We start from the raw sequence: 27433 nt of genomic DNA, 5'->3' as shown, positions 1-27433 counted from the left end.
CTTTGCAGCTGCCAGACTTAGACAGGCTGCCCTCTAGTGAACAGTGCTGGATCTACACCGAGCCAGACCTGAGTCCCTTGATCAGAAGTGAAGTGCAAACTAACAGAGCTGGAGTTTAATATATACAGCAGATAGATCTATCAGAGCAGCACGGGCAAATGCAGTTCTCATTGTTTTTTTCTACCTATAAGATGAATGGCACTCATTAATCATGGCCATTTGTCTTCAGTTGTAAGTCTAGAGGTCAGTGATTAAACCTTGTTCTCTGTAACGCAGCCAACTCTCCCCCTCTATCTCTTCTCCCCTCCCTCTCTTAGAGGATCAGAGGGAGAGTTGCATTTCGCCGCTGCTCTGCTCTGCTTTTCATGGCTCTGATGTTGTCTGCCACCAAATCCCTGCTGAATAAAAGTCAGAAATTGAAGCAGCAAATCATGTTTTATGTATGTGTGCTTACACAATGAAAGCAGGCTGGAAAGTGGGCCAAGCATCACACAGGGCATATTATGGCAACAAAGCAGCTTTCCACTTTCTTGGAAAAAACGACAGCGGAAGCCGGCAAAGTGCCGGGCACGGAGTACAATGAGAGTGTTCAGTTAATGACAGCGAAAATGGAAAGAGAGACATAGAAATTGCATTACCTGACTGCTCTGTTCCTGGGAAGTGTTTTACTATTCCCATTGATTCTATCCTGGTGTGGAAACTGTGCTGTTGACTTGTCAGCTCCATTATTTAATAGATATGTCTGTGGTTGAGCAATACAATACAGAAATATAAACTGTGAGATGATACAAATGTGTAAGAAATCATCAGGGATTTCTTCAGTTCATACAGAGCTAGCTAACACTGAAATAGCTCTATTTGGGCTGTAGCTAGTGATAATTTTCATTATCAGCTCGTCTGATGATTATTTTTTAAATTATTCATTAACAGTTTGGTGCATGAAATGTCAGAAAATTTGGCTTATTCAGTCCAAAACCCGAAGATATTCAGTTAACAATGACACTGAGACAAACAGAGCAATGTGCCCCAAAAATGACAAACGTGAAACATTAAGTTTCTATTGATTAATCATTTCAGTCCTACTGGTTATTATGTGCAATGCTGCAAATCACTGAGGAGATTTGCTTCATGGCAGTGTTGCATTCACCAAGTTTTTTCATGAAGGTGATGAGGTATTGTGATTTATGTGGCATGTAATTCACTGGATTAGCCAAAAACAGATTTTCCTGTGTGGTTATTTTCAGAACTAAGGCAATGATGAGCAATTATGATATGATGGGTTTTTTTTTTCTGTGATAAAATGATTAATTAATTAATCTTAATTGGAAGTGTAGTTGAAAGTTCAAATAATATTAGTTCTACTATACTGTATCACCATACCGTATGTTGATATTACAATACAAAATGACAATAGCAAATAAAAGCAATATACAGAAATTTTGCTCACCCCTAAATATGTCTAATAAGTGTGTAGGATTAAGCTGAACATTTCTCTCAGTCTGTAAGAGTCACCTTGGCACTGAGTTAGCCACGCCTTTTGTGTGACGACAGCTGCTTTCTCCTTCACACTCCCTTACTGCCCCCTCATAAGTACAGCATTGCTCTCTGAAATGAAGAAACACAGTAGAGTAACCCAATAACTATAACATTAGAGGCACTGTGATTAACAAAGTGAACCTAAGGCAACGAGGCGTGTACAAGCCGCATAACCTTAATAATAACTGCAGCTGAGGTTAATACTGCAGCATCCTGTGGGAATGTGACCCTGAATCATAGTGTCATTGTATTTACATACAGTGTCATCCCTGCAGGGAGGACATATGCTGCTGTAGTGATATAATCTATCTACAAGTGATCTAAGGGATTAATAATCTCTATCTAATCTGCACCCATGAGTTCACATCAGATGATCATACAGGCCGAGATGTCATCTGCTGATTAGAGATGGGACATGGAAGAGAGGTTTGACCTCTGTGTGTGTGTGTGTGTGTGTGTGTGTGTGTGTGTGTGTGTTCATGAGCTCCAAGCCCTGCAGAAATCATTACAGTATCACAGGTCATAGCTTTTGGCCTTTCAGTACGTTTTAAGGAAATTAAAAGATGTAAAGCTAAACATAAGCGGGCCTAAGTCAGATCTATGTATTCGTGTGTACGTGTGTGTGTGTGTGTGTGTGTGTGTGTGTGTGTGTGTGTGTGTGTTTATGCTCAGAATCATTACAGTATACAGTCATAGTTTTGCTTTCAGTACGTTTTAAGAATTAAAGATGTAAGTAACATAGCCTAAGTCAGATTATGTATTCGTGTGTGTGTGTGTGTGTGTGTGTGTGTGTGTGTGTGAGAATATACAGTTATAATTCATTGTCTTTAGCCGCTCTCCATATCTCTCATATCTACGATGTTTATGCATGAATTACCAAGAAAATTCAGTGGAGAGGAGGGGAAATTCAGAATAAACTTAACCCCCACCCTGTTATCTCACCAATTTTACCCCCATCCTGACCCCTGTGTCCCTGAGGGCAGACCTTGACCATCTGTCCTCCTGGAGGCTCCTCGTTAGGACACCCTCTGATGTGTCCCCCCCACAGTCCCCACTACATGCTTAGCTTCAGATGATGAGACGGTGTCTCACTGGTGTTCACAGTAACAACTGCAAGGCACGTGGCCATCAAATCAGGCCTCAAATGGCTGAAACACAGTAATCATCTAATGGCAGAAATCCCAGATCCTGATTGCCACTTTAATCAGTCGTGGCTCAAAGCCTAACTGACCTCCACATTTCATGGAAATCCATTCATAAGTTTGTGAGACTTTCTGTTGACAGACACAGACCAACACATGATCTCATTTCCTGTTTGCTCCATATTGATGCTATTTCAGCTTCTCAAAAACAACAGCTACAGCTGTAAGAGTTACAAGGAAATCTAAATTTTAATCAGTTATGTTTTATTTGGCCATTTACCAGAATTAAATTGATTATATTGATTTAGTTTAAAAGGCTATACATTATGTCCTGTTTTCCAAATTAAATTTGCATCTCTTTAGCCGATGATGTTTGGTAATGGTTGAGCTTCTAGATTTTTCTGCCTTTGTATGTATTGTGGTAGAAAGATGGGGATACAGTGCACTCTGATTTTCCTCTACCTTGATTATCTGGGGTAATGTCATTAAAATCTATATGGATATACTCTCTATTCATATTGGAACCATATGATGTTTTCATCCATTGTTGATCAAAGTTTGCTCCAAATAGCTGATTTTCTGTGCAGCCAAAACACGGCATCAAACTGTGGTTGACACGATTTGCCTTGACAGGACTTTTTGTAAGGAGGAAAATCTGTCAGTGTGACTGTCCGTATTCCTACAGTCTGTCTGTTTGTGACAATAGCTGTGAAAGAGCCCCGTCAGCATCTGTTCGTGGTCCCTGAAAGCAGCTCAGAGGCTCGGCCTGGCAGCCGGGCGGTGTGGCAGGACTGACCCCTGCATCGGGAAACAGGGGCCAAAATCAGTAGTCGTATCATATCACTTAACAGACTGTAACAAGCTGACTGATTACCTCATTGGCTGCTAGTGTAGAGAGTGGAGAGGTAGGTGGGTAGAAGCAAAGAGAAAGATGGACTGAGATTCAAAGAAAAAAACATAAATAAAAAAAAAGGGTGAATTAGTGTTTTCTGGGGAATGTCAGTAAAATCTTCCAGTGTACAAATGGAAGAGCTTATATTTCTTGTTACTGTACACTGTGCACTGGGAATACACACATGAAATCAAAACTACTTTTTTTTAAATCAAATACCTCGGTGCCATAGTCACTATGTAACATTATCATGAATCAGAATCTTTTAAGAGAGAAAAAAAATAATAATAGTAACGTGGATATGATGAGTAAGGACACAGAGGAATTCATTGCTGACAACAAAAGAGAGATTTATGTTTTCGGTTTTATTCCACAGTTTATATTAAAGTCTGTTTTGCATGGTTTTATAGGACATTTGTTATAGGGCTAGTTAGACAGTTACAAGGACATTTTACAGTGATAATTTAACAAAGAGTGTAACAATACAGAAGAACCTATAGTAGTATAAATACATGTAGTAGAGTTGAGATTCTGTGGTTCTTAATGTGGCAGGACTCAGTACCTCTGCCAACCTGTCAGTCAGGATTAGGACAGTGTTCTTGAACAAACAAACCTCTTTTCCTTCTGATTGTTGGAAACACGGTTCCTAATTCAACATTACCCCCGGGGGTGGGGTGGCTGACTCTCTAGGCCTGAAATAAATCTGCCTTTTTTGGAGGGTGGGGGATATTTGATGTCTTTATTTGAAAAAGGAAAGCAGTCACTCGTAGTGATGAACCTGCAGACAATTATCACCTAAATCTGCAGCTCTCCTTGGGTTTACAGAGGTTTATAGTGTGTTTTAGCTCATTGTTAAGCTGTCCGGCTGTTATAATGTAAATGCTACAAACATTAGTGTTATTTTGAGTCAACAGGTTAACGTTAATGCTTTGTTTTTTCCATTTGTCCAGAGCGCAGGAGGAGAGGCCCAGAGAGGACCGAGGTCCTGGGATGAGAGCTCTCTGCCATTTCCCTGTCTCCCCCAGACCTCCAGGAGGAGTACACTGGGTGACACTCTGAGGTAAAGAGCCACACACAAAAAACATAAAACACCCTCTGCAGACAAAACCCTTCTCTGACGACGTTGACCTTCAATATTTGCTGACTCAAGCGTCCCTCACTCCTCCTACCTCTCTTGTTCTTTCTCTCTCTCTCTCCCTCCCTTTCGGTGTTGTTCTTTTTCTCTCCTGTCTTTTGGGGAGACGGGGACATTGATCAATGGTCTGTCTTGGTGTAGGCTCAGTTTGGAGTGACCCGCTGTGGTCACTTTGTCACACAGACCCACACACACATTTATGGAAATAGGGGTCTTGGCCTTCGTCTTTGAAGTGTCCGATTAGAGGCCGGGTTTGGAGATGGATGTTAGTTGGAGTGTGTGACACAGGGGGAGGAAGGAATAGAGGAGGAGATGAGGGGTCATGGGGTCAGGAATTTACGGCTGAGTCCATGTTGTTCCATACAGCAACTGGGTGACAGCAAGACCTCAGAGATGTTTGGGGAAGGTGTGTTTGTCTGAAAATCACATTTTATGTCACAGTAGACATAATTTTCATAAGTTTTGGGTTTTTTTTTTTTTTTCGTTTTTCGGCCATCACACAACACTGAACATTAGCTTCTGTCAGCTCAAGGCCTCAAAGTGAAGGGCAGTGTTTGTAAGATATGCAGCCTGATAATAATGTGTGGTCAACACAGCAGCAGCTGTCTTCCTCTCCTCTTTCCTCCGTCTCCATTACAGATCCACCGTCTCCTCTGCTCCCTGTCTTTCCTCTAGTCCAGCTCAGCCTGTCCCAGCCCAGCTGTCCCCTTCCTTCATTAGCTGTCCCACAACACCACTCACTGCCTGTGTTGGAAGGTCACTTTCAAAATACAAAAGACTCAGTATAAGTCCTACTCAGTACCTTGTTTTTGATTGATACTTGTTTCCTACGTGTTAAAACTGCGATAATCAATCATGTTATAGAAACAATGGATAAAATGAGTGTATGTAATATGAAAGCCGCTGCTTGTTATGATTAACCCAAAACATTTAAGCAACTTTCAGCATATTGTTTGGGTTTTAGTGCTGCAATGTATTATATCAGAAACATAGCTGATCCCTGTGCCATGCTGGAGAATGAGAATGATCTAATCAGCTCCTATAAATATAAATAATACAGATGAGAGGTGATCAAAAATAGAGCTGCCCCCAAGTGGCCAAAACTAAATCAGTTAATGCAGTTTTATGATCCCTAAAAATGTATGTAGCCCCTCGCTCTGTGCTGACTCATATGACGGTTTAACATATTAAACTGGACGGATGCACTCAGTTTGTAAGTTATTCTTACCTGTTTGGAGGCTGAAATAGAAACTCTTGTTGACCTAAACCCACACACACACACACACACACACACACACACACACAAACACACTGTTGCGCACATGTAAAAGACTCAAAAGCTTTCTGGTGTTGTATTTTCAGTATGGAGAGGTGGGCTGTGTTAATGGCAGTAAAGTGCCAAGTCAGAGAGCAGAAAGTGAACTCTCTTCTCACTTGTTATACTACCATGGGATTCAGAGGGAGGAGGGAGGTACAGGGAAGTTCCCGTTAAGAGAGAGGGAGAAGACACACACACACACAAACACACACACACCTCTCCTCCAGCATTACTCAGTCCTCCTACTGGTTTTCCATGGCAGCATACAACAATAAACCTTAAGTGGTTAGTGTTGTGTACTACACAGCAGAACACTGTGTGTTATCTATAAATAGTTTAATGCTTAAACAATTAGTGAATTAATCAAATTACGAATTGATGCAAAACTCTTTGAACAGTTTAACTGCCCTGACAATCAAATAATTGTTTACAGCCACGCTAGCAGGCCTGTGAGGCTGTACTTAACCACAGTGCTGCTTTGAGTTAAAGGTTAACATCAGCCTGTTAGTATGCTGATGTTAGGCAGCTACAATGTTTACCATGTTTAGGCTACCATCTTAGCTAAGCCTACTAACATGCTTACACTGACTCCCTTACTTGTTTGCCCCCTGCTTTCTGTTACCTGCTGAACAATGCTCATGCTCACCTTCATGTGCACAACAGAACATGCAGTAGAAAGATGAGTGCAAACATGTTATGTAATTTACCCCATCTGGGTTAATTGACCCCCCCCCCTTCCTCAATATCTCTCCCCCTCTGTAGTGACTGAAGCTCTTGATGTAGTCACTCTCTGTTGATAATCACACAATAGAGTGTAAAGTGTTATTTAGCCACAGGACCGATGTGGACAGTTAGAGTAAGAGGAGGTTATCCCCTGACGCCTGCGGGGTCCGTTCTGCTCTCACACACCCACCAAACTGAAATAATGGATGAAATGTTCAATCTGACAGGCAGGATTGTGTTGATGCAGAGAATATGTGTGAAAGAGGAGGGGATGGATGAAGCTCAGGCTAAAAAGAGAAGGGGGAGGAGAAAGGGAGGCAGAGGAGAGTAGTGTGTGAGTGTGTGTTAAAAGAGAGAAACTAGAGGCAGGGGGGCTGGCAGACAAAAGTGAGAGAGGGGAGGGAGGAATGAGGAGGAGGAGGTGGGAGAGGCGGTGCTAAGGCAGACGGCAGGGAAGGAAAGCTGAGAAGAGGAACAGTGGAGTGAAGTGAGAAGACAGAGGAGGAGGAGGACAGGAAAATAAGGGGGCTTCCATTTGAAAGTCCTCGTGTCGGGATATGAAGTCCTGGAGCGGTACACAGGCAGCGGCAGGAAGCTGGAGCGTTGTAGAGGAGAGGTAGACGACAGTGGAGAAAAAAGGAGGAGAAACGAGGAGAATCTGAGCCGGCAGAGCCTGGAGTGATTTTTTTTTCTTTTCCAAGAGAGACAGAGACAAGTGGAGGCAGCGATGCAGGGCTCTCACTGGGGTGAGTGTGGAGTGAGAAAGAGACTGTGTTTTTGTGCATGTGCCTGCAGTAAGTGTGTGTGATATATGAGCACATGTGTGTGTCTTCAGTTCTCCAATCTCAGGTTGTCTTTATCCTGCTCTTCATTCAAGCTTGGCCTCTCTTTACATGAATACACATTTGCTTGTGGAAACTTTATATTCATCAGCACCTTGAGTCAGTGTGAAGCCACTTAGGAGGGTGTCAATAGCGGAAATGCCATTAATGGAAGGTGTGTAACGGAAAGAGTTTGAGACAAAAGTTGTTTGGCAGGCCCATTTGCATAGAAACACAAATTTTAACAGGATTGGAAACTAGTTTAGGAATGCTAGCAGAGGCCAAAAAGTTGGTGATGACTTCTAAAATCTGGATAAGCTGAGGTCTGAATGGTGAAATAATGACAAAGGATCCCTGGAAAACTTGGGTTCTAGTCATTTTGCCGGAGATTGAAGTCAGCTGGATGATTCAGAGTCAGCTGACTGGCATTTACTTAAAGTTAGTTTTCTGAAGTTGTTAGGACTGTAACTGCTCTAAATGACCCTGGAGACTTTTTCCTCGCACTAGCCGAGACAAACAAGACTCAGTAGCATGGGTTTGTTGGAGGTGGGATGATTGAGTTTTTGGTGGTGTGTGTCTGTAAGCCTTGTTTTTTTTCTAATCCTGGCCCTGGGTAATCTGCTCATTACAGACTGTTGGGGTATTGATTTGAAATTCCAGCCTGTAGAAAAGCTGTTCCACCCTCTGGACAGTTGGCCTGGAGGAGGAAGAAGAAGAAGGAGGAGGAGGCTGATATTCAATCTGTCTGCACGCACACACTCGCACTGAAGATAAGAAAGAGCATGAGGCAGCATACATACTTCTACCAAAGCAGACAATTAGGCTGCATCTCAGAAGTGTGACCCATACAAAATATGTTTTTATCCAGAAGACTCAAAGGGAATCTTTGTGTTTCTTTTGATGACGAAGCACTCTGGCAGACACGGGCCTCTGCTGTTTCTCTTCCCTACGCGTGTAATTACAAGACTCCTCATGCGCCTTGGGCCACATATTGTAGTTTTTCATCAAGTTTGTTATGGCTTGAGAGTGATGTGTCAGCAGATATGTTTATAGCCAGAGCGGTTTACAGGGCCGTCCATTCACTCAACTCTTTGTAGTAGCAGCCTGTCTGACCGTGTCATGTTGAGGTTTCAATTGAGAGCACACTGGGAGAAGACTGTAATTACCCAGACTGGATTTTGGCAGTTAGTTAGAAGGAGTGACGTTTTCACTCCATAAAGACAGCAGCTGTAAATGGGCAGGTGTCAAGATGTGAGCACTGACGTACAGTTTAACTCGAGGTAGAGGGGAGTGCGAGTGGGGACAGAGGTGGAGAAGATGGGTTACCTCATCTGCTCTGAACAAAACAAATGAGGTAAATGTGTGTTGCAGGTTACATACGTAACTCTTTCCAGCTGTTTTGACTCATGCTTCCTGTGTGTGTGTATAGTGTGTATATGTACAGCATTAAAAGATAGTGAAGTAGCTCCAAATAAAAGGCGATAGGACCTCTTACTGCTCTGTACCTCCTTTGGTTTTCCCTCCCTTTCGTCCTCCGTACTAGCCAGTTCCATTTTGGATGAGGTTGGGAAAATACTATGATTTGTTAAGCTCAGCAGGCATTGGATCCTTAATTGAATATATCATCCATGATTTCTTTTAGATTGTCTCTTTCTGACACTACAGGCATCTACAAAGGGAAGAAAAACTGGTGACACAGACAAATACATGCTAAATCAGCAAGAACAGTTGTTAACAAGACAGATGGAGCAGGACGCCTTAACTTAAACTTAGAAGTGTGGATACACAACAGAACAACTATGAAATACAATGTTTGTGGGAGGGTACTCGTGACAAAGGATGGAATGACAAGTCCTTGCTTAAATATTTATCTATAATCCATCATCTTGAAGAAAGAACATGTTTTATGTGCAGTCTGAGATTTATTTATTTAATATTTGCAGAAAGATAAAAACAGAATTACTACACTGTGCTGTTTTTTACTTTTGCAGCTGCAAAAGGGAAAAAAAAATGAGTCAGGACTAAAGCCAAGACCAGCTGACATTAGGCAAGAGCAGGGTACGCTCTGGACAGTTTGCCAGTCTTTCACATAGCTAACAATAAAAAATAAATAGAATTAACCAAACTCAGCCAAACAAACAACCCAAAACAATTTGATGATGAGGATTCAGAAGTGTTCAGATTGGAGCTCCGTTATTTTCCAGCGATGCCGTCAAACGAAATCTCATGCCAGGTGTTTATGTAAAGCCTCTAGTTGAGAAGTGTGGTGGAACACTGAAAGAGGGAGACCGAGAAGGAGAGACAGAAACACAGGAAAACAGAGAGACAGCCAGAGATTAGAAGTCGGCCTGGCCTCTGCTCAGTTTGCTGAATGAGTGTTTTCCAAGCCAGTCTGCCCCCCCCCCCCTCCATCTTTCTCGAGTTTACAGTGGCGCGGACAATATGTCAGAATACGTCTGCACATGTGCTTCTTTGCCATGTCAGATATTTTCTCAGATGAGTGGAAGTGAATTATACATGGAGGCTGGCACAGTAAAACTGAGGCGTCGCTGCTTATGTAATAGCTGCTGTGGAACTCATTTGCCTGGCTGTATTTAGTAGCACTGGGTGTGTGTGGGTGGCATTGTGTGTGTTAAATTCTGCTTCAGTGATGATCAGTGCCTTCACACTAAAGCTGTGACACCTTTGCATATATTTTTTTTTTTTTTTTGGAAAAAAGGCTGAGCCATTTCAGATATTGTAGCCTACTTTTCCTCAGTGGGGCCTGTTAGTGAGTAAACGGCCCTGCTACAATCATGCGTCCTGTCAGTGACACCGCCTAAATCTCCCCTCACATTATAGGTCACGTTGTCAGTCAAAGTGTGGCTGCTTTCAGTGTGAGATAACAGGCTCTTTCTCTCTGCTCTCTGCCCTCTGTTACACTGAAACAATGGCCCTCCACTGTTTCATACAACCGAAGCAGCAGGGGGGGAAGGAAGGGAAGTTTAGGAGGGAAAACTTTACTCTTCTCTCAGCTGTTGAGACAATGAGAAGTCAGAACAGCCTGAGCACCAGGATTTTCCAAAACATACTTCAGTAAGCACCAAGACCAAATGACCTGCTCCTGCGCTGATAAGAAATTGTAGCTGCCCCTAGTTGTTGCATTAAGTCCACGGTCATTGATCGTGACAAACAGTAGTTCACTGGCCAGACTAATCCCTGTGTCTCTACCACTGGCATTCTTGGTATTTCCAGTGTCTGCGGGTCTGACCACTGACCACCGCTGGATAACTGTCAGTGGCTGGAAAACCTCCTGGAAAATCCAACATTTGGAGCGGACCAGGAATGTCAGCCATCTTCTCCCTTTTTCACATACTGTTGCCTCAATTTCCTCCAGTGCCAGCTGACTGGAAACCAAACTGTCCTCAGCTCCACTGCTGTTAAAGGCTGGGTATAGCACCTCATTACTTTCTGGTATCAACTGAAATGTGTCCATAAAACTCAGTATCACAAACATTTTCATATTCTTTGAACAGATAGTTCCTTCTTTAACTCAAGATTTTAGGTGTTTATAATTAGGGAAAGTTCCTGTTTCGCTGCTTGTATTTAATTTGTCTTTTTCACTCTTTGTATAGATTAAACAAACAAGATATATCATGTTAATCAGTGAGCTGTAGACCTGGTCAGTCCTTAAGATTAGCTAAGCTAACTGTATCAATCTTTTCATCTAACTGTGTCCTAGAAAGCAAGTTAGTGGATTTCCCAAAATGTTGCACTGTTCCTTCAAAATTTAAGAAATGTCGCTTCCTCTGTTAAATGAGAACCATGTTAAAAAGGTATTGTTTTGGTATTACTACAGTAGCTCTTCCCTGGTATCACAAACTGCCAAATGATTCCCAGCCCTTGTGCTGTTAAGATACAATAGGAACATTCAGTTGACAGCTAATGTATACAGTAATTTGGTTCATACCGCATGGCTAAGCTTGACATGGGTATACATTTTACCTTCAGGACAGCTCATTTCAAACTAGACCCATAAATAATCATGTGACTGACAGTTTGTGTCCCCAGATGACCACAGTGTTTTCACAAGGCTGTGTCGCTACTTTCATGTCATTGACGTCTACTGCATCCCATTTCAATAGATTGCTGGCTGCTCTCTCTGTCAACCCCCACGGGGACTTTGTGAGTTTCACTGCAGTTATATGTGTGTGCAATAGAAAGAGAGAGAGAGGGAGAGAGAGAATCTGGGCTTCAGTCACCCCACTCTCCAGCAGCCTCTTAGGTCCGAATTGAGGCCAGATGCTTTGAGATGCTAAAGAGCCAACCTGCCCGCTGTCAGACTGTCAGACACACACAAGACTCACTCCCTCATTCACCTATTCACTCACTCTTTCTCTTTCTTCCTTCCTTCCTTCCTTTTCCCACTATTCCTGTCTCTCTATCTCATTTCGCCCTGTGCATGGCCTCCGGTGCCATGGCAACGCCTCCAAACAGAGCTAGAAGCTAAAGTCTGCAACACCAACAAGTTGGTTGTAAAAGCAGGGGGAGAAAAAAACTGGACTATGGGAGGACCTGTTGCCAATTACTCATGCACAGACTCACTTTTTGGAAACCTTATTTCTTCCTTTGTTTCACCACAGAAAACCTGGTTTAATAAAGTCAGAGCCCTGCAGCAGCCGGGACGCTCCAGCTCACAACTTTTGTGAAGCTACAATGTCAACCATGTTACTTTGCCAAAGAGGACAATGTCTCTCTGCTTTGAGTGAAATGAGATTTGGCAATGAGGCGATGGGTTAATGAGGACTGAGTAGGTTTGCATGCATTGAGCAATCCGTGTGGGGGTAGGTGACAGTGAGCGACCACTCAGACAGACAGTCATTGTGTTGGAATGGAGGCATAATATAACCCCAGGTCTTCTGGCAAAACATTAAAAGACTTCTCTCATTTTACAGTGGAGTCGACTGACTTCATTACAATACCATTTTCTTGCCTGTTTGAAGTTTTATTGTTGAGTTTCAGCGAGTAGATGCGTGACAAATAAATGGGAGAGTAGATTAGGTGTGGACTGATTGCCTTGCTGAGGTATTGTGTGTGTCAGTGTGTTTCTGCCTTGCCTGATACTTGTGGATTTTCTTTTGTTAGCAGCCAGCTGAGGATTACTGTGACTCACCTAGCCCGTTGATTTTCTCTCTACCTCAGTCTCTCTGTCTGTCTGTCTCCCTCACTCGCTCCATCCACTGGGATCACTGGTCTCAGGATTAATCAAGGCCACCCAGACTCTGTATACCAAGGTGGAGTATTTCTGCTGGTCTGAACAAGCTTGCAGCTTCACACCACACTCTCACAATATCCTGCTTTATTTTGGAAACTTAGCATGTTTGGGTACCACTGAGTGACTACTATTTTTGTGAGCAGTGAAACACTACTGTGCAGTGACCACCCATCAAAAAAGAAGAAACATTAAGCAAAGGCATTTTATGAATGGTTCCGATTATCGCTCCCACTCTGATACATTTGCCCTCGTCCATACAGTGCCTGCTCTGATCTGACAATTTTATACTTTCCACCTGTTGCTCTCGTCCTCATGCTGGCTTTGCATTCGGTTAGTCACGCTGTGGTGTTGCTGTTAAAGAAGCGGCCGATGAAAATCTAGCTGCAAAGGCCAGTGAGCAGGGGGGGGTGGAAAAAGAAAGAGTGGCAGGAGAACTGTGGAGTAATAATCCAGCACAGGAAGCAAGGAAGAGAGGAAGTAGGTGAAAATGAACAGGAACAGGAAAAAAGGATGAAAGTGGAGGAAGGAGGTTAAAGACCCTAAAAACATGGCAGTTCATCAGGAAGATGTCACCGTTTTCCAGTGGTTAAAGCTTCTCTAATCATGATGAAATGATCAATCCACAGAGAATTACCAGCTCTGCATCTTTCAGCTCATTGTTTTAGTTTTACATACCATAGCTTGGTTCAGCCTCACCACCAGTAGGCAGCTGTCTTCAGTGAAAAAGCTGTAAATTCTGACTGTACAGTACCTGCTCAGCACCAAACTGACACAGTTGTGATAAACATGGAGGAGCATTTAGCAGCTAACAACTCCAGAAACTCAAGACCAAAACAGGCAACTGTTTGTTTGCATATGTGCCATATCAAATCAATAGATGGTTTAATTGACCAAAGGTTTTAATTAATTCAATTATCTAAAAATTCATTCAAGCCTCTCCAAATTTAGGATTTGTTGTGTTTTTCTCTTATTATTGTACCTTTGGGTCTCGCGTCAGTTCAAGGTCAAAACAAGCCATTTGTTGGTTAATTTATCAACAGAAAAATAATCAATAGATTTCTAATAACAATAACCATTAGTTTCAGCCCTGCTTTCTTTCATTGTGTTTTTGTAACAAATACAGTATATGGGCAGTGGTTGTATTTATCTATTATCTAGAGAGTGTGCTACTATTGAGAATATGATTTTACTGATTTTTTTGGTCGCTTGTGTGGTTGACTCTACTGTACTCTCTTGCTGCTACAGTGGGTGACAACGTGCATCCATAACCTTCCTGGTTTTACAGGACTGAGGACACATCACCCTGGTTTGTTTTTACAGTTGTAGCTCACATTAACTGAAACTCCTGCAAATGCAGCCTTGGTCAAAAGATTTCAGCTGTCATTTCTCTCCTCTTTGTTCTTTATTGTTATGATGTCTGAAATAGTCACACGTGGAAAGAAGATATGAAACGAGAGAAAAGAAAACTCACTCAAGCTGACATAAGTAGTGTGTTCGGTTCTCAGAAGCAGAGCAGATGGTCTAGATAGGAAACAACATCTTGTCTTCATGTTTGATTTTGTTAGGAGATCTTAAGGTGCTCAGACCCTGGTGTCTGTGTGCTCTCCAAATAATGTCCAAACAGGATTATAAATGCCTGGTTTTCCCAAGAGCTCAGGGCTCTTTGGAGACCCTCTTTGGACTACCTGGTATTGGAATTCCCCTAAACCCCACACCATCACCCCCACCCGCACAGCCTTTGTGTCCTCGCTCCTAAAACCCCCTTCTTTTTCTTCTTTCTTCTTCTCGCTTTTCTAACTCCATCCTGAGCCCAGCAGAGTCTCCGGAACAGCTTGGAGGTTGCGTGTGATTGCAAGGGGTGATCTGCTGCTGCGGAATAATGGGCTTCCTCTCCTGGGTAATACTGGCGTTATTAACAGACTTATCATAACGGGATTATTTCCCCATCACAGACCCCACTTCTGGATCTTGTTAGAGAGATACCTGGGAACTTCTTTCTTCTGTCAGTCCCGCTCTCACTCATCCTCGGCCAGTTGGTGCCATGTGGAGGGTAAACTCTCACAACCACTTGGTTTATTTCCAGTTCCTGTCAGAGGCAGTGAAGCTGCCTTTAAGCCATTCGGCATCATTTAATAGTTTTAGAGAGTCAGGATGCAGTGTAAAGTGCCCCTGGTTTGACCCCATAATAGCTGACTGCAACACTACTGGAGTTTATTTTTGAACATCGAGTCAAATGCCTTGCTGAGAGAAACACCTCATGAAAGACTATCAGAATGATTTCAGGCACTTGAGATGTTTTCTATTTTTAGTGACGATGACTGGTTTCTCTCTGCCTGTCTTATGCTGCTGACAGCAGCGGAGGATGCGTGTGATGAGGAAGGTGGAGGAAGCGTTGAGGGCGGATGGAGAGATAGTGAAGTGCATGTATTTTCGCTTTGTCAAAGGAATGCAGCCAAGGAGGGGAGGAGGGCTTCAATAACTTTTAAGAAATAACCAGTGAGCAACATCAGAGGGGGAAATTAGCTTTTGAGATTTGTTGCCTGAGCAGCCAGAACAAAACCAGACCCTTGGAGGTCACAGGGGTGGGGAGGACAGAATCAGACCAGCTCCCCTTCGCTCATCAGGGGGTCGCAGGGTTAGGGCTCACAGGGTCACGGTTGACGGTCTCAGAGGGTTGTTAATTCTATTATCCCTGCCTGAGAGGTCCTTGTCAGGGCTGGGACTGAAGAAAAGGTGGGGAGGGTGGGATAAAAAGGTGAAAGGAGGTTGTGGAGGAGTGATTATTTTGGCATGGGAAGTGATCACATACCACACATATCTTTATCTCCCTGACTCATGTGCACTCATGAAGTCTGTCTCCTCTCTTTAACTCCCCCTCACTCCCTGTCATGTACTTACTGACATGCTCACAGTTTAGTCAACATGGAGTCAATGGACAGGAACTGAACCACCCTGCTGACTGATCAAATAATTATACCAAACCTATTATTTATATTACCAAACCCTCAATTCCCATGTAGGGCTGGATGATAGGACCTAAAATCATGAGAAATTATCAGAGTTAGTTTTCCAGTGCTGGATTTGTTTGTTCTGATTAATGCAACAACCACTTGGAGATTCTTGACTTTTGGACTGGACCAGACCATATACATCTTTGCTGCCCTCTTCACCTCTTAAACCCTCCATACTCCACCGCTTCTTTTTGATTTTTGTATTTTTCAGTTTCTACATCTAATGCATACATCTCAAGGCTTCAGTATGCTTGAAATGAACTAGTTCGTTATGGTGTGTCACCTCTACTCATGCCTGGCCACACTCAAAGGAGAATAGGGACAGTTTAACTTCAAAGGCATTCATGGTGTTTAATTTGGTAGTTCACGTGAAAAGTGACCGACATAGTTGTGTGAAGAATCCTGCCTTGCTTTCTCACCTCTGCCCAACTGGCTAATATCTAACTGTTATGGGTGTGGTTGTCAAATAGTCTGTTTTGAAGAGTTACAGCTAAAGTCTATCAGTATGCCTAAAACAAAGTGTGGTCGGAGTGTTGAAAAGCTACTGATAAGCCCCTTCATCCCCATTTTGGAGGCAAGGGTGGAGTAAAAGCGCACTTTTTTCATCATAAAATGACCTTTTGTTGACAATTTTTGAAACTTTTCCAAACAGTCTGACAACCATCTCTTCTATAGGCAGTGATTAGCCAAGTTTGCAGAGTTAAGAACAATAAGTCAGGATTTGAACTTCTCTCTCAACCTCTCCTTTTTCATTCTTCCCCAACTACTTCTGTCATTTTATCATGATCAACACTATAAATGTCTTTGAGGAGAGACTGGACGGATGTCTCTCTTGTGTCTGATGGAACAGATATGCTCCAATCAATCAGTCCAGCTGTCTATGAACTGGCTCACATTTCACTCGTGCTGTATGCCGTTGGTGCAGTTCAAAGCATATCCAAGCCCTATTTTCTTCCATTTTACATAACTACAGTGATTGTGTATTGGTCTCTGAGCGCTGTTAAAATGCAGGTGACCTACAACTCAGTACTGTGCCTGAACACCTCCTGTGCAGACACACACAGAGCACCGAAGCTGCTGCGGCTGCTGCCCTGCCACCATGCTGCTCACTCTGCACCTCCTGTGTAGACACAGCGAAGACATATTTCCAAGGAATCTGGCAACAAAGCGCTATCTGATCTAATCCTTTGATTAAATTGTGCTTCAGTAAACAAAACAAAACCCCCTGTCTTTCTTGGCATTTATTTCTAAGATCATAGACTTCATTTGGGACTTTCATGATTAATGTGCACCTTGATGCATCCATTTTATGTGCATGGATGTCCATGTACATGCACTGTGTGTGTGTGTCTATGAGTGTCAGTTTGCATGATTGCATTAGTCCTGACAGACTGTGCAGCCATAGCTGGCGTGGATTATTCCACTTGGCCAGACGGATTTGGGCTTGGCACGACAGGCTCAGGATATGTGTCCCCTCTCTGTCCCTGCAGGCAACCAACACTGATAATACTATCTGCAAATGGAAGACTTAATCTGCTGCCACTTATTGTGTTAGTAATATGTATTCATGTTTTTCATCCTAAAAATAGTGCAGCGACCAAGTGAGGCTATTATTCATTTCTTCAAAGATTTTTTTTATAGGCGTGTGAGCATTGTGATCATGAAATCAGCAGAGTGACTAGATTTCAAACCCCTTTAGAAGTAATACATAGATGAGTGCTCACCAGGTTCAGATGAGGATGTTCAGGAAAATCACAGAGCAGCTGCAGACGGTGATGACCGTGATTCATTCTCTCTCTCTGTCTGTGTCAGTTTCTACCAAATCCATTCTCTTTTTTTTCTCTCTTCCTGCTTTGCTAATGAGATTGACAATTAGCAGTGGCGTCACCAGAGATACAGAGTGTATTTAATGAGGGATGAGCCTTTACTGGGAGGGGGGGTTTGGGGACCTGCTCCCCCAGGAAAAATATTTCAAATAAACAGCTGTGAAGTGGCTGTGGCTAATGAGTTTTTTGCGAGTGACAACAAGCCTAAAATCAATAAATAGTTTGGCTTCATTGTTGCAAAGAGGATTGTTTTTACTTGCAAGTTTGTAGATAAAGTAAATCTATCACATTCCAAGTGTTAGGGATTATGTATGAAATAGTTTTAATATATACAATTTAAGAATAATGATGGAATGATTAGCCCTATAATTCAAAACTGACAGTGAAGCCATTTACCACACATCGAGTCTCCTACATATTTTTTACACATGGATGAGATGTTAAGCACAAATCACATTAGCGACTGTCAGCACTGTGGTAATTATGTTTGATGTTTGAGTTAAAGTATATTACCTCTCAACAAGAAAAGCACAGGTGCAAATGATAATATCAATGATGCCTGACCTCAACATTTAGCTGCTTCAGTTTCAGGGCCCTGGTATTGTGCATGCTGGCTCACTGTCACACCGTTAGTTTACTGGGAAAACTTTTCCCACTCTCAAAATGTCTGATTCTCTTGTGTTCTGCTGAACTTCTACGGGGAAACATGTTAAAACATATGAAGTCATGGGCCAATAAATAATCTGTATTGAATCCACTCATGTTAACCATCTAACTGCATTACAAGGATATTACTACACGTAATTACAAGTCTTCCTTTGGTAAAATTTGGTAACCCAACTGTTGCAGTTGTGTTGATCTTGTTTTGCTAATTAACTCTAAAGCTGTTGGGAATGTCATTAGCTTTGTAAGTATTTACTAACCAACTAAGGAAATACAATTTTTGTATGTATTAAGTATCTGAAAACACTCTATGTAAATGAACATACTGAGGAAATGCTAAGTTATCATTTGAGAAAAATCATAGTTTTCTATAAAAACTATGTCAGCACATTATTTATTGCATGGTTATTGTGGATTTCTGTAGTTGTTACTTATATCTACTGAAGTGACATTTTCTTCCTCACTGTCCTAGGTAGCTGTGCCCCTCTCTGGAAATATTTGGAAAAAGTAACAGGGGAAAATACAACTCAAAGGCAAAATCCATTCATAAACCTTACTGAGTAATGGGCTACCAGCCTCTGGTCAATAATAGCTCAGAATTTAAACACTCTCTTTTTCTTGAGTCTTAAATTAAACTGCCTGCACATTTTTTTATTGTCTGCTTAGAAAAATCAATGAGAGAGCTCTGAATTGATCACCTACAACCCCAATCATTCAGTCAGTATAGCCACTGGGGTTTTTAACTCCAGTGAAATATTTTAAAGATATTTTTCTTGTAGCTGTCAGTTTTCATCTTATCATCTCTTCATCTTTATATGTGGCAATGCAGCCACAATCCACGCTGCTGTAGTGGATTTTCACTGGTTTCCTCACAGTACAGCTCTGTGCAGCATTCTCTGCTAGGTCCTAGTGCCAGTCTTTTTTCCCTTTTTTTGTATTTGTTGTGATTCCTGAGTCTACATCAAATGTTTTGCATTATAAATCAGTCAGAAAAGGGAGAATAAATTATTTAGCAGAGCTACATTAAATTTCAGGGGGCTAAAGGGCCATAAAATTGTCTATAATGTCATTGGCAGTTAGATGAAAGTATTATGTCTAATGCATATTTAATGAAAAACCTCATATGCATGGATACATCTCTTCAACAGAGCGTGTGTAATAGTCATGTCTGTTACATGAATTAAAAATTTGTCCTTATCTTCTCTCTCTTGTCAGAGTGTGTGGTGTGTCTGACGCCGTCAGGCTGCCATGGCTCTGGTTCAGGCACTACCTGTGACCGTAACTGACCACCCCAATCCAGGTCTCGAAGTCCAGCAGTGCCGGCCACTATCATCCCACTCCCCCTCAGGACCCTGCTCTGGCCCCTGTGGGCCCTGTAGCTCTGGGACAGCCATGGGTTCTGTCAGCAGTCTCATATCGGGCCGGACGTACCAGGAAAGACATTGCCGGGCTGCCAGTGAATTCACCACCAAACCCCGCCGCTCTACGCCAGCTACCAGTTGCTTCCGGCTTCAGGATAACACCCTCCGCAGTGGGAGCTCCTTAGAGCAGCTGCTGGTTATCAGCAACCAAACGCAGCCTCAGGCCCAGGTCCTTCCTCCACCGCTACCCACCAAAAAGCAGCCTCGGCCTGGTAACTCTGCCGGGGCAGTAGGTGGTAGCACTAATGGGAACTTTGGGTATGTGAGTGATGAGGTGGTGGTTGGAGACTGGAATGACAACCTGGTGGTGGCGGCTGCAAGCCCCTGCAGTGACTCAGAGGACCAAAGGGACAACAGGACTGTGAACGGCAACATTGGTGGGCCTCCTCCCAAACTTATCCCAGTGTCGGGACAGTTAGAGAAGGTAAGAGGAGGAGATTGTAGAGGTAGATTATAAAATCAACCAGGACAACATAGTTTTAGCTTATAGCAGTGTATTGTTTTTACGTCAGCCAAAAAGTCTGCAGTGCAGTAATGCCAAACTAGGTTCAAGGTCATTTAGAAACATGTCTCCTTTACCTAATTTGTCCACAAGAGAGCACTGACAAGTGAATTTACCCTGGTCATTTTTCCATAACAAAATTATTGTTTATATTGTGTGGTTGTCTTGTTTTAAAATAATACTTTCAACCCATATATTTTTACTTTTTTGAACTGCAGGCCTCAAAAATCAGTCAGGCCAGAGTAGATTGTGTTACATTTACACTTATAAATCCCAGAGCCCGTCAATGAATCAGTATGGCCGGTGTTACTGTCCGTAACAAGAAACTGTGAAAAAGTTCATACTAGACCTCAGTAATCGTCATTTGGCAAAGTCATCTCAAAGTCCACTTAAAAACTTTTTATGAAGCTTTCAGCTACATCATAGTTTTCTGAGCAAACTCCCTTCACTGATGAAGTCTGTGAGAAAATGTTTATGTTAAAAACAATTAACATAACCTAATTTTTCTGTAGCTGCCTCTGTTTATTCATTATGTATATTTTATACACAGCATACATTTGAGGCAATAGAGTGGTATAGACAGAAGAAACCTTACCTCACTGAGAGTATATAAGCGTCCCTACCAGCTAGTTGACCATGACATCTGACCTGAAGATATTTATAGGAAAATGGCTTCTTTAATTACAGCTCAAGATTACACACTGACATTAAATGCCATAGCAAGGACTTTTTTCTCTGTTCTCTCTGGGAATACATGCTGTACTCAGGAAATACTCACGCAGACACGAGTGTTTCTGCACCATGTGCTGACACGTTTTTACAGCAGATTACCTCAGCTGTCTAATTGGCTATTTATTTCCATCGATCCAGAGGGAAGCTTAATCACTGGCCTGACAGGGCTCAGATGGATCATTTGACAGCTACTCACCTTGCAGACACATCGTGATCAATGTCAGAGCTCGCTTACATTCACTGACGTAATTACTGAACCTCTGAGGAAGACTGTTAAGAGAAATGCTTACAGAACACGTTAGGAGCTTTTCACCCCCCTCTGTCTTTGTCTCGCCTCTTCCTCCAGTCTCCTCCCTCCTCTTTGTTTTTCTGCCCTTTAATCAGATTTTCTCTGTCCTCTCTTCTTTCACTTTCTCCCACTCTTGCTGTCTTCTGTCTTAAATGATAGGAAAATCATTAAGAAAATTGCTTAATGAAGCCCATAAATATCAATTAAACCAAATTAAACTAATCAGAGCCTGGAGGGGTGACCTGTCAGCATATCACTCACCCCTCTCTAATGAGTTTTATTCAGCCGTTTCTGATTAGCACAGCTTAGTTTTTATCTATTACTAATGCTATTTAAAAAAAATGATTTTTGTACTTTCAGAACATGGAAAAAGTGCTGATCCGTCCAACAGCGTTCAAGCCTGTCGTTCCCAAGAATCGCCACTCTGTGCATTACCTGTCACCACGGCCAGGAGGCAGCAGCCTGTCAGAGAGCCAGGCCAGCCTCAACCTCCTGCTGCCCCTCGGAGGATCCAGCAGCGCCAGCGGCACGAACGGCAACGGAGGGAGCAGCAGCTCCAGCTCTGAAGGGAAACGCAACTCCTACAGCGGAGGTCGCAATGCTAGGAGCAGCCAATCCTGCTCCATGTCAGACTCAGGGAGGAACTCCCTCTCCAGCCTCCCCACTCACAGCAGTACAGGCTACAGTTTGGCCCCCAGTGAGGGCTCCAGCTCCGGGTCTGGCTCTGGGGGCCAGCTTGAGCCTGTCACAGGCCTGGGCCGGAACACTTCGGGAGGAAGTGGGAGCCATGGTCACTCTAATTCAGACAGTGGACGTTCCTCATCCAGCAAGAGCACAGGCTCGGGGTCGCTAAGTGGGCGCGGGCAGCCCCTGTCGGACAGCGGGTCCTGTGGCCACTCACCGCCACCAGTGGAGGGCTACGAGGCAGTGGTGAGGGAGCTGGAGGAGAAGCTGAGGGAACGAGACCTGGAGCTCCAGCAGCTCCGGGAAAATCTGGATGAGAATGAGGCTGCTATTTGCCAGGTGAGACTTAAATACATTCACCTCACCACACTGACCAGGCCCTCTCTCAGAACACCAAATAAACAGCTTGATATGCTGATAGTACAGATGACGAACTCACCCATGTCTTTTGCTTGGAAAGGTGTATGAGGAGAAGCAGCGTCGCTGTGAAAGAGAGATGGAGGAGCTGAGACAGAACTGTGCCATGAAGATGAAGCAGGCCTCTCAGAAGGCCCAGAGGGCACAGCAGGTGCTACAGTTACAGGTATGCTAAGCATTTAAAAACCTCCTAAAACATTTACACAGACAGAGATTTATGCGGAGAAAATGGAAATAAAATATCGTCCAGGAAAACAGTTCAAGAGTTGTGCTACCAATTTCAACTCATCTGTTTGGAAAAAGTGTAGATCTTTTCTTTCAATTTGTTCAATCAATGCCTCGGTATATTGGAATATCTGTTTTAACATGTAAATTAGTTTGAAAAGACACATCTCTGTATGCCATCAGGTATTTCAACTACAGCAGGAGAAAAAGAAGCTGCAGGAGGACTTCTCCTCTCTGTTGCAGGACAGGGAGACGCTGGAAAGAAGGTGTGCCACTATCCAGAGGGAGCAAACCCAGCTTGGGCCACGGCTGGAGGAGACAAAGTGGGAGGTGGGTGAGAGTCAGTGATTAAAGGTGCCGACTGTGAGCTGCAATATCCCTGTTTGAGTCTGGCACAAGACCTTTGCTGCGTGTTACTGCTCTACTGTTGACTCACTATGAAAAGCTTAAAATGCAGTCGAAAAGAAAGGTGTCAAGTCAGAGGTGACACCTAGTCGGCTTAAATTAACCTTATAAGCTTATAAGCCTGAAAGAATTTGAAGTTTACTTTTAATGAGCAAGCAAATCCAAAATGTTACTCTGTAATCTGCCGTGAGACAATTTGTTTTCGATGTTGTTTCAAGCGTTTCCACCTCTTTTTCACACTCCCTCTTTCCTGCCCCTTCAGGTGTGTCAGAAGTCAGGAGAGATCTCCCTCCTGAAGCAGCAGCTGAAGGAGATCCAGTCAGAGCTCAGCCAGAAGGCAGGAGACATTGTGGTCCTGAAGGCCCAGCTAAGAGAAGCCCGCTCTGAGCTGCAAGCCAGCCAGGCTCGATCCCAGGAGGCCCAGATGGCCCTGCGGACGCGATCTCTTGAACTGGAAGTCTGCGAGAACGAACTCCAGAGGCGCAAGAGCGAAGCTGAGCTGCTCCGGGAGAAAGTGGGCCGTCTGGAAGAGGAGTCGGCCAGGCTCCGCGACACCCTGTCCAATCACAGTGGACCCTCTCTACCTGGAAGTGCAACCATGAAGGGCCAGGGTATGAACCTGTCCCTCCAACAGGGCAGAGGTCTGGTGGGAAGGGGCGGTCCCAGTCCCTCTGTGTACCGTGATGGAGAGGAGACTCATCTGGTCTGGGGAGGAGAGAGTGATGAAGCCAAGGCACAGAGGCAAAATGCAGAAGCAGCGTTGGGACTCAGACAACAGGTACATGTTATTTTCTGCACCATTTTTCAAAAAAAGTAATGAGTACCTTTAACAGTACAATTTCTAACATTTCCTATTTCTTTTATCAGGTGGACAGGCTGAAGGCTGAGCTCATGTATGAAAGGAGGACTAGTGAGGAGCAACTGTCAAGGTTTGAGGATGAGAGGAGGGTGTGGCAGGAGGAGAAAGAAAAGGTAAAAAGAGGGAAGAAGATTTACATTAGCTGCATGCTAATTCACTTTCAGTCTTTGTCATCTGTCATTTTTGTTCCTCAGCAGGGAATAAATACATGTCTAGATTGGCAGGGCTACAGAGTGATTTCTTAAACTTTTCCACCCAGGTAATCCGCTACCAGAAACAGCTGCAGCAGAACTATATCCAGATGTACCGCCGAAACCGGGATCTCGAGCGAGTGATGAGGGAGCTGAGTCTGGAGCTGGAGAACAGGGACATGGAGGACTATGAAGTTCACAGTGGCAGCAATGACATCCACTTTGAGGAAATCACCGCCACTGAGATCTAAACACTCACACATAAACACTCTCTTACAGTAATATGTGCACAGAAATACACAGGAACACAACTCACAAACAACGCAAAGATGTAACCCAAACATTGGACTCCAAGCCAAATACTGCACTGTCTTCAACATGGCTTTACCTGGACCACTGAGCGAGCACTCACCACTCGTCACTGTCAAAAGGGAGATCTCCCAAAGGTGAATTCTCACTTTCTGTGATGTACTCCAATAAATCCTTATGAAGAAGTGTCCGCCCCCGGCACTTTTAATGGGTTTTATCCCCCAACAAAGCCAGCACAAAGACTTTTTTCCTTCTGTGGGAGCAAAAGCAGTTGAATAAAAGTGTTCCTTCCTCAGACCACATTTAAATCAGGGTATCGAAAATCAATGGGAACTTAAAGCAAAAAATGTTACTACACGCACAGCGATCTGGTTGAAGCGCAGTCACACTTTTTCTCGGTAGCACACGAGGTTAGACACCCGGCCACCAGCATGCATGTTATGATGCATCATGACAGTAGCCCCATCCACATCCACAGCACAACTGCTGGCCATTAACGATGACCTCATCTCCCGTCCAAACTGTGCTCATTGGCGACACAAACATCAACCGCTGGTTCTCCAAGTAACTGCTAAAGGGAAAATAACACCAAATACGACAACATAAACTTGTTTTTTACAGTGTTCAGAAGGTCAGCAGTTCATTTCATTTTATAAAAAGGATAAGAAAAGTTTTGTTTTGGAGGTATTTCCTCAGCAGTGTGTATTTGAAAAGGAATATATTGTGACTGTTACCACTCCAGAGAAATGCAGTATTAATGGTGGACATTGGCGATGAAAGAATCTGCTCACCAAGGGAAACATGGTATTGTTTTGCACAGCTTCCCTCGTCTCTTTCTTGTGAAGCAAATCATCAAACTTAAACAAACCAGTTCCGACATTTGGCTTTGGCGGTTTGCTTACATGTGGACATCCTATTCTGTCATTTCCCAAACCGCAGAGGACGCAGAAAGCAAACGTTCAAGGGAAATGCTTTGTTTCAACGCTGGTCATTTTTTCTAGACCACCAACAGTCATGCCGTTGCACTCGATCAACGTGTCAGCTCGTTCACAAGGTCTGGCATAAACATTTACATTTTACTGTTATGTAGCACTAGTAAGCAGACCGTAGCATGGGAGACATCACCAGGATGCTGCTGATTCTCCTTTTTCTCTCCTTTACTTCTGCCTTTGTCTCTTTGTCTCTTTTCCTCTCTATATCTGCCTCTTACTCAACTATTTTTATAACAGTGAAAAGCACCTCAGCAATCGGTATCAGGAAACTAAAAATGGAGCATATTCTTTCAGTTTGGTCATCGCGTCACTGAGAGATTTAAGCTGGTGTTTGAACTGTAGGCATGCTTATTCAGAGTTTCCATTTATTCCCCTTCGTTCCCATTAGTGCTCTTTATTTAGCTTTTGGCAGTCCAAAGCCACATAACACTTTTAAAGTCTTCCTAGTCTCCCCTAGACTATAATCTTCCATGATTGCTATACAGGTAGTGAGACTGGCATGTCTGCATGTCTTTGTTATATCAGATTTCAGAAGAAGCTGGCTTAGATAGCAGTGAGATGGGAATTTGCAGATGCAGTAGCTCCAGCACTGCAATGTCCTCGAGGCAGGTCGGCTCTTAAAGCCCTAAATATAAACTGATGAGGAGGATGTTAACATTTGCAGCTGTGGAGTTGCTCTGTTTTCTCACAGTATATGCAGGGCTGTGCATAACACTGAGCATTGTGGGTTTCTATGGAGAAAAAACAGTAGTAGGCTGAGAACTTTTATTTTACAAAGAGTCTATATCATGGAGTAATAGTTAAATGGAAATCTATATAATGGAGGAGATGTTGTATATTTTTTTATAAATAGCACATGAAGATATTTTGTTGTAGTACTGGTATAAGTGTGGTTTAATACACAAAGTATAAAGACTTCTACATATATATATATATATATCTATATATATCACATACCAATATTTCAAATGATGGATCAATTACAAATAGAGGCGGCAGCATAGACAGACTGCACCTAATACTGTAATGCATGAAAATCTGTTTACATTATATAATCTTTGTGACACAAACACACACTATCTGATGACCAAACTTTGCAGCTGGTAAAGCAGTTGGGGGCTTAGTTTTAACCTGTTGTCTCCCCATTTTAATTGATCTTTCACTTGATTATCAGAATCATAATATCACACTGATCCATGTCTTCATCATTGCGTTTTGTGCACGTCATTCCTATAAATGCATGGGACAGGTCATTTCTGAGGAACTTCCTTGTAAAGTTGAGGTTGGAGCCAATGCAAACCAAGAACATGTTAAGTTTCCTGTACTCGGAAATTCAGTTGAAACCCTTTCAGACAATTTGATCAGCCTGTATTTTGCATGACGTTACCACATTCATTGTGGTTTAAGTGATATTATAGAGTACTAAAAGTCTGCACTGTGCATAAATTGTTAACATAAAGCAATGGAAAGTGACTCTGATGGGAAGAAGTTGGGTTTGTCCAATCATATTCACTTTGTTAACCAGACCCTAGACTGTTACTCACTCACCACAGGTGCAGCACAGGTACAGATTAACTAGCACAGGTGTTGCAAATCAAACTCACTCCCTCACTGACAAGTGCTGTGTGCATCCCATCTTCCATTTCTTTCCTCATATCTCAGTTCTCTTTACTGCATAACCGTGTAAATATGTAAAACACTAAATAGTATAACAGAGTGACATTGTCTTATTTAGACAAAGTGTCTATTTCAAATGTAGCCACTGTGATTAGACCAAAGCAACGTAACACATTTCTTTTTTTGTGGCATTTTTTTTTTCATCCTTTTGTGTGCATTTTTTAAAATGTTTGCTTATGTTGTGTCTTCATTAATTCAAAAAGTACGTAGTTGTCCATGTATATTTTTATGTGTACATTTCTTGTACAAATGACTGTGTTTTTAATTAAAGAACAAGTTGTCACACCTCAAAGTGACTGTTGATTGATTTGTTTTTAACCTGACACTCAAATGTTGAGCGATCTGTGTGCTGAATGAGTGTGTATTGCATCAAAGTCAAACATCTGAAGTACTTTATAACAACTCAAAG

General features: G+C 42.8%; 1 protein-coding gene across 2 annotated transcripts in view; it reads left to right on the top strand.

The window, feature by feature from the left end:
• The window catches only part of lzts2a (leucine zipper, putative tumor suppressor 2a), a 41399-nt gene extending 14083 nt beyond the window's left edge, over positions 1-27316 (top strand). Inside the window, exons 2-9 of one of the 2 annotated variants that reach the window (XM_018671886.2) lie at positions 4521-4630; positions 19537-20166; positions 21626-22288; positions 22410-22532; positions 22775-22921; positions 23259-23774; positions 23864-23968; positions 24115-27316. In XM_018671886.2, the coding sequence (XP_018527402.1) occupies positions 19570-20166; positions 21626-22288; positions 22410-22532; positions 22775-22921; positions 23259-23774; positions 23864-23968; positions 24115-24297 (2334 nt within the window). In that variant the 5' untranslated portion in view covers positions 4521-4630; positions 19537-19569 and the 3' untranslated portion in view covers positions 24298-27316. Of the gene's footprint in view, positions 1-4520; positions 4631-7174; positions 7493-19536; positions 20167-21625; positions 22289-22409; positions 22533-22774; positions 22922-23258; positions 23775-23863; positions 23969-24114 lie in introns of those variants that run through there. The other variant, XM_018671887.2, reaches the window with a different exon arrangement.
• Positions 27317-27433: the final 117 nt, after the last annotated feature.

This window comes from Lates calcarifer, linkage group LG16_LG22, assembly GCF_001640805.2.
Source record: "Lates calcarifer isolate ASB-BC8 linkage group LG16_LG22, TLL_Latcal_v3, whole genome shotgun sequence".
NCBI classification, from domain to species: domain Eukaryota; kingdom Metazoa; phylum Chordata; class Actinopteri; family Centropomidae; genus Lates; species Lates calcarifer.
The sequence above is the reverse complement of the archived record's forward strand: the minus strand, read 5'-3'. Positions and strand labels throughout refer to the sequence as shown.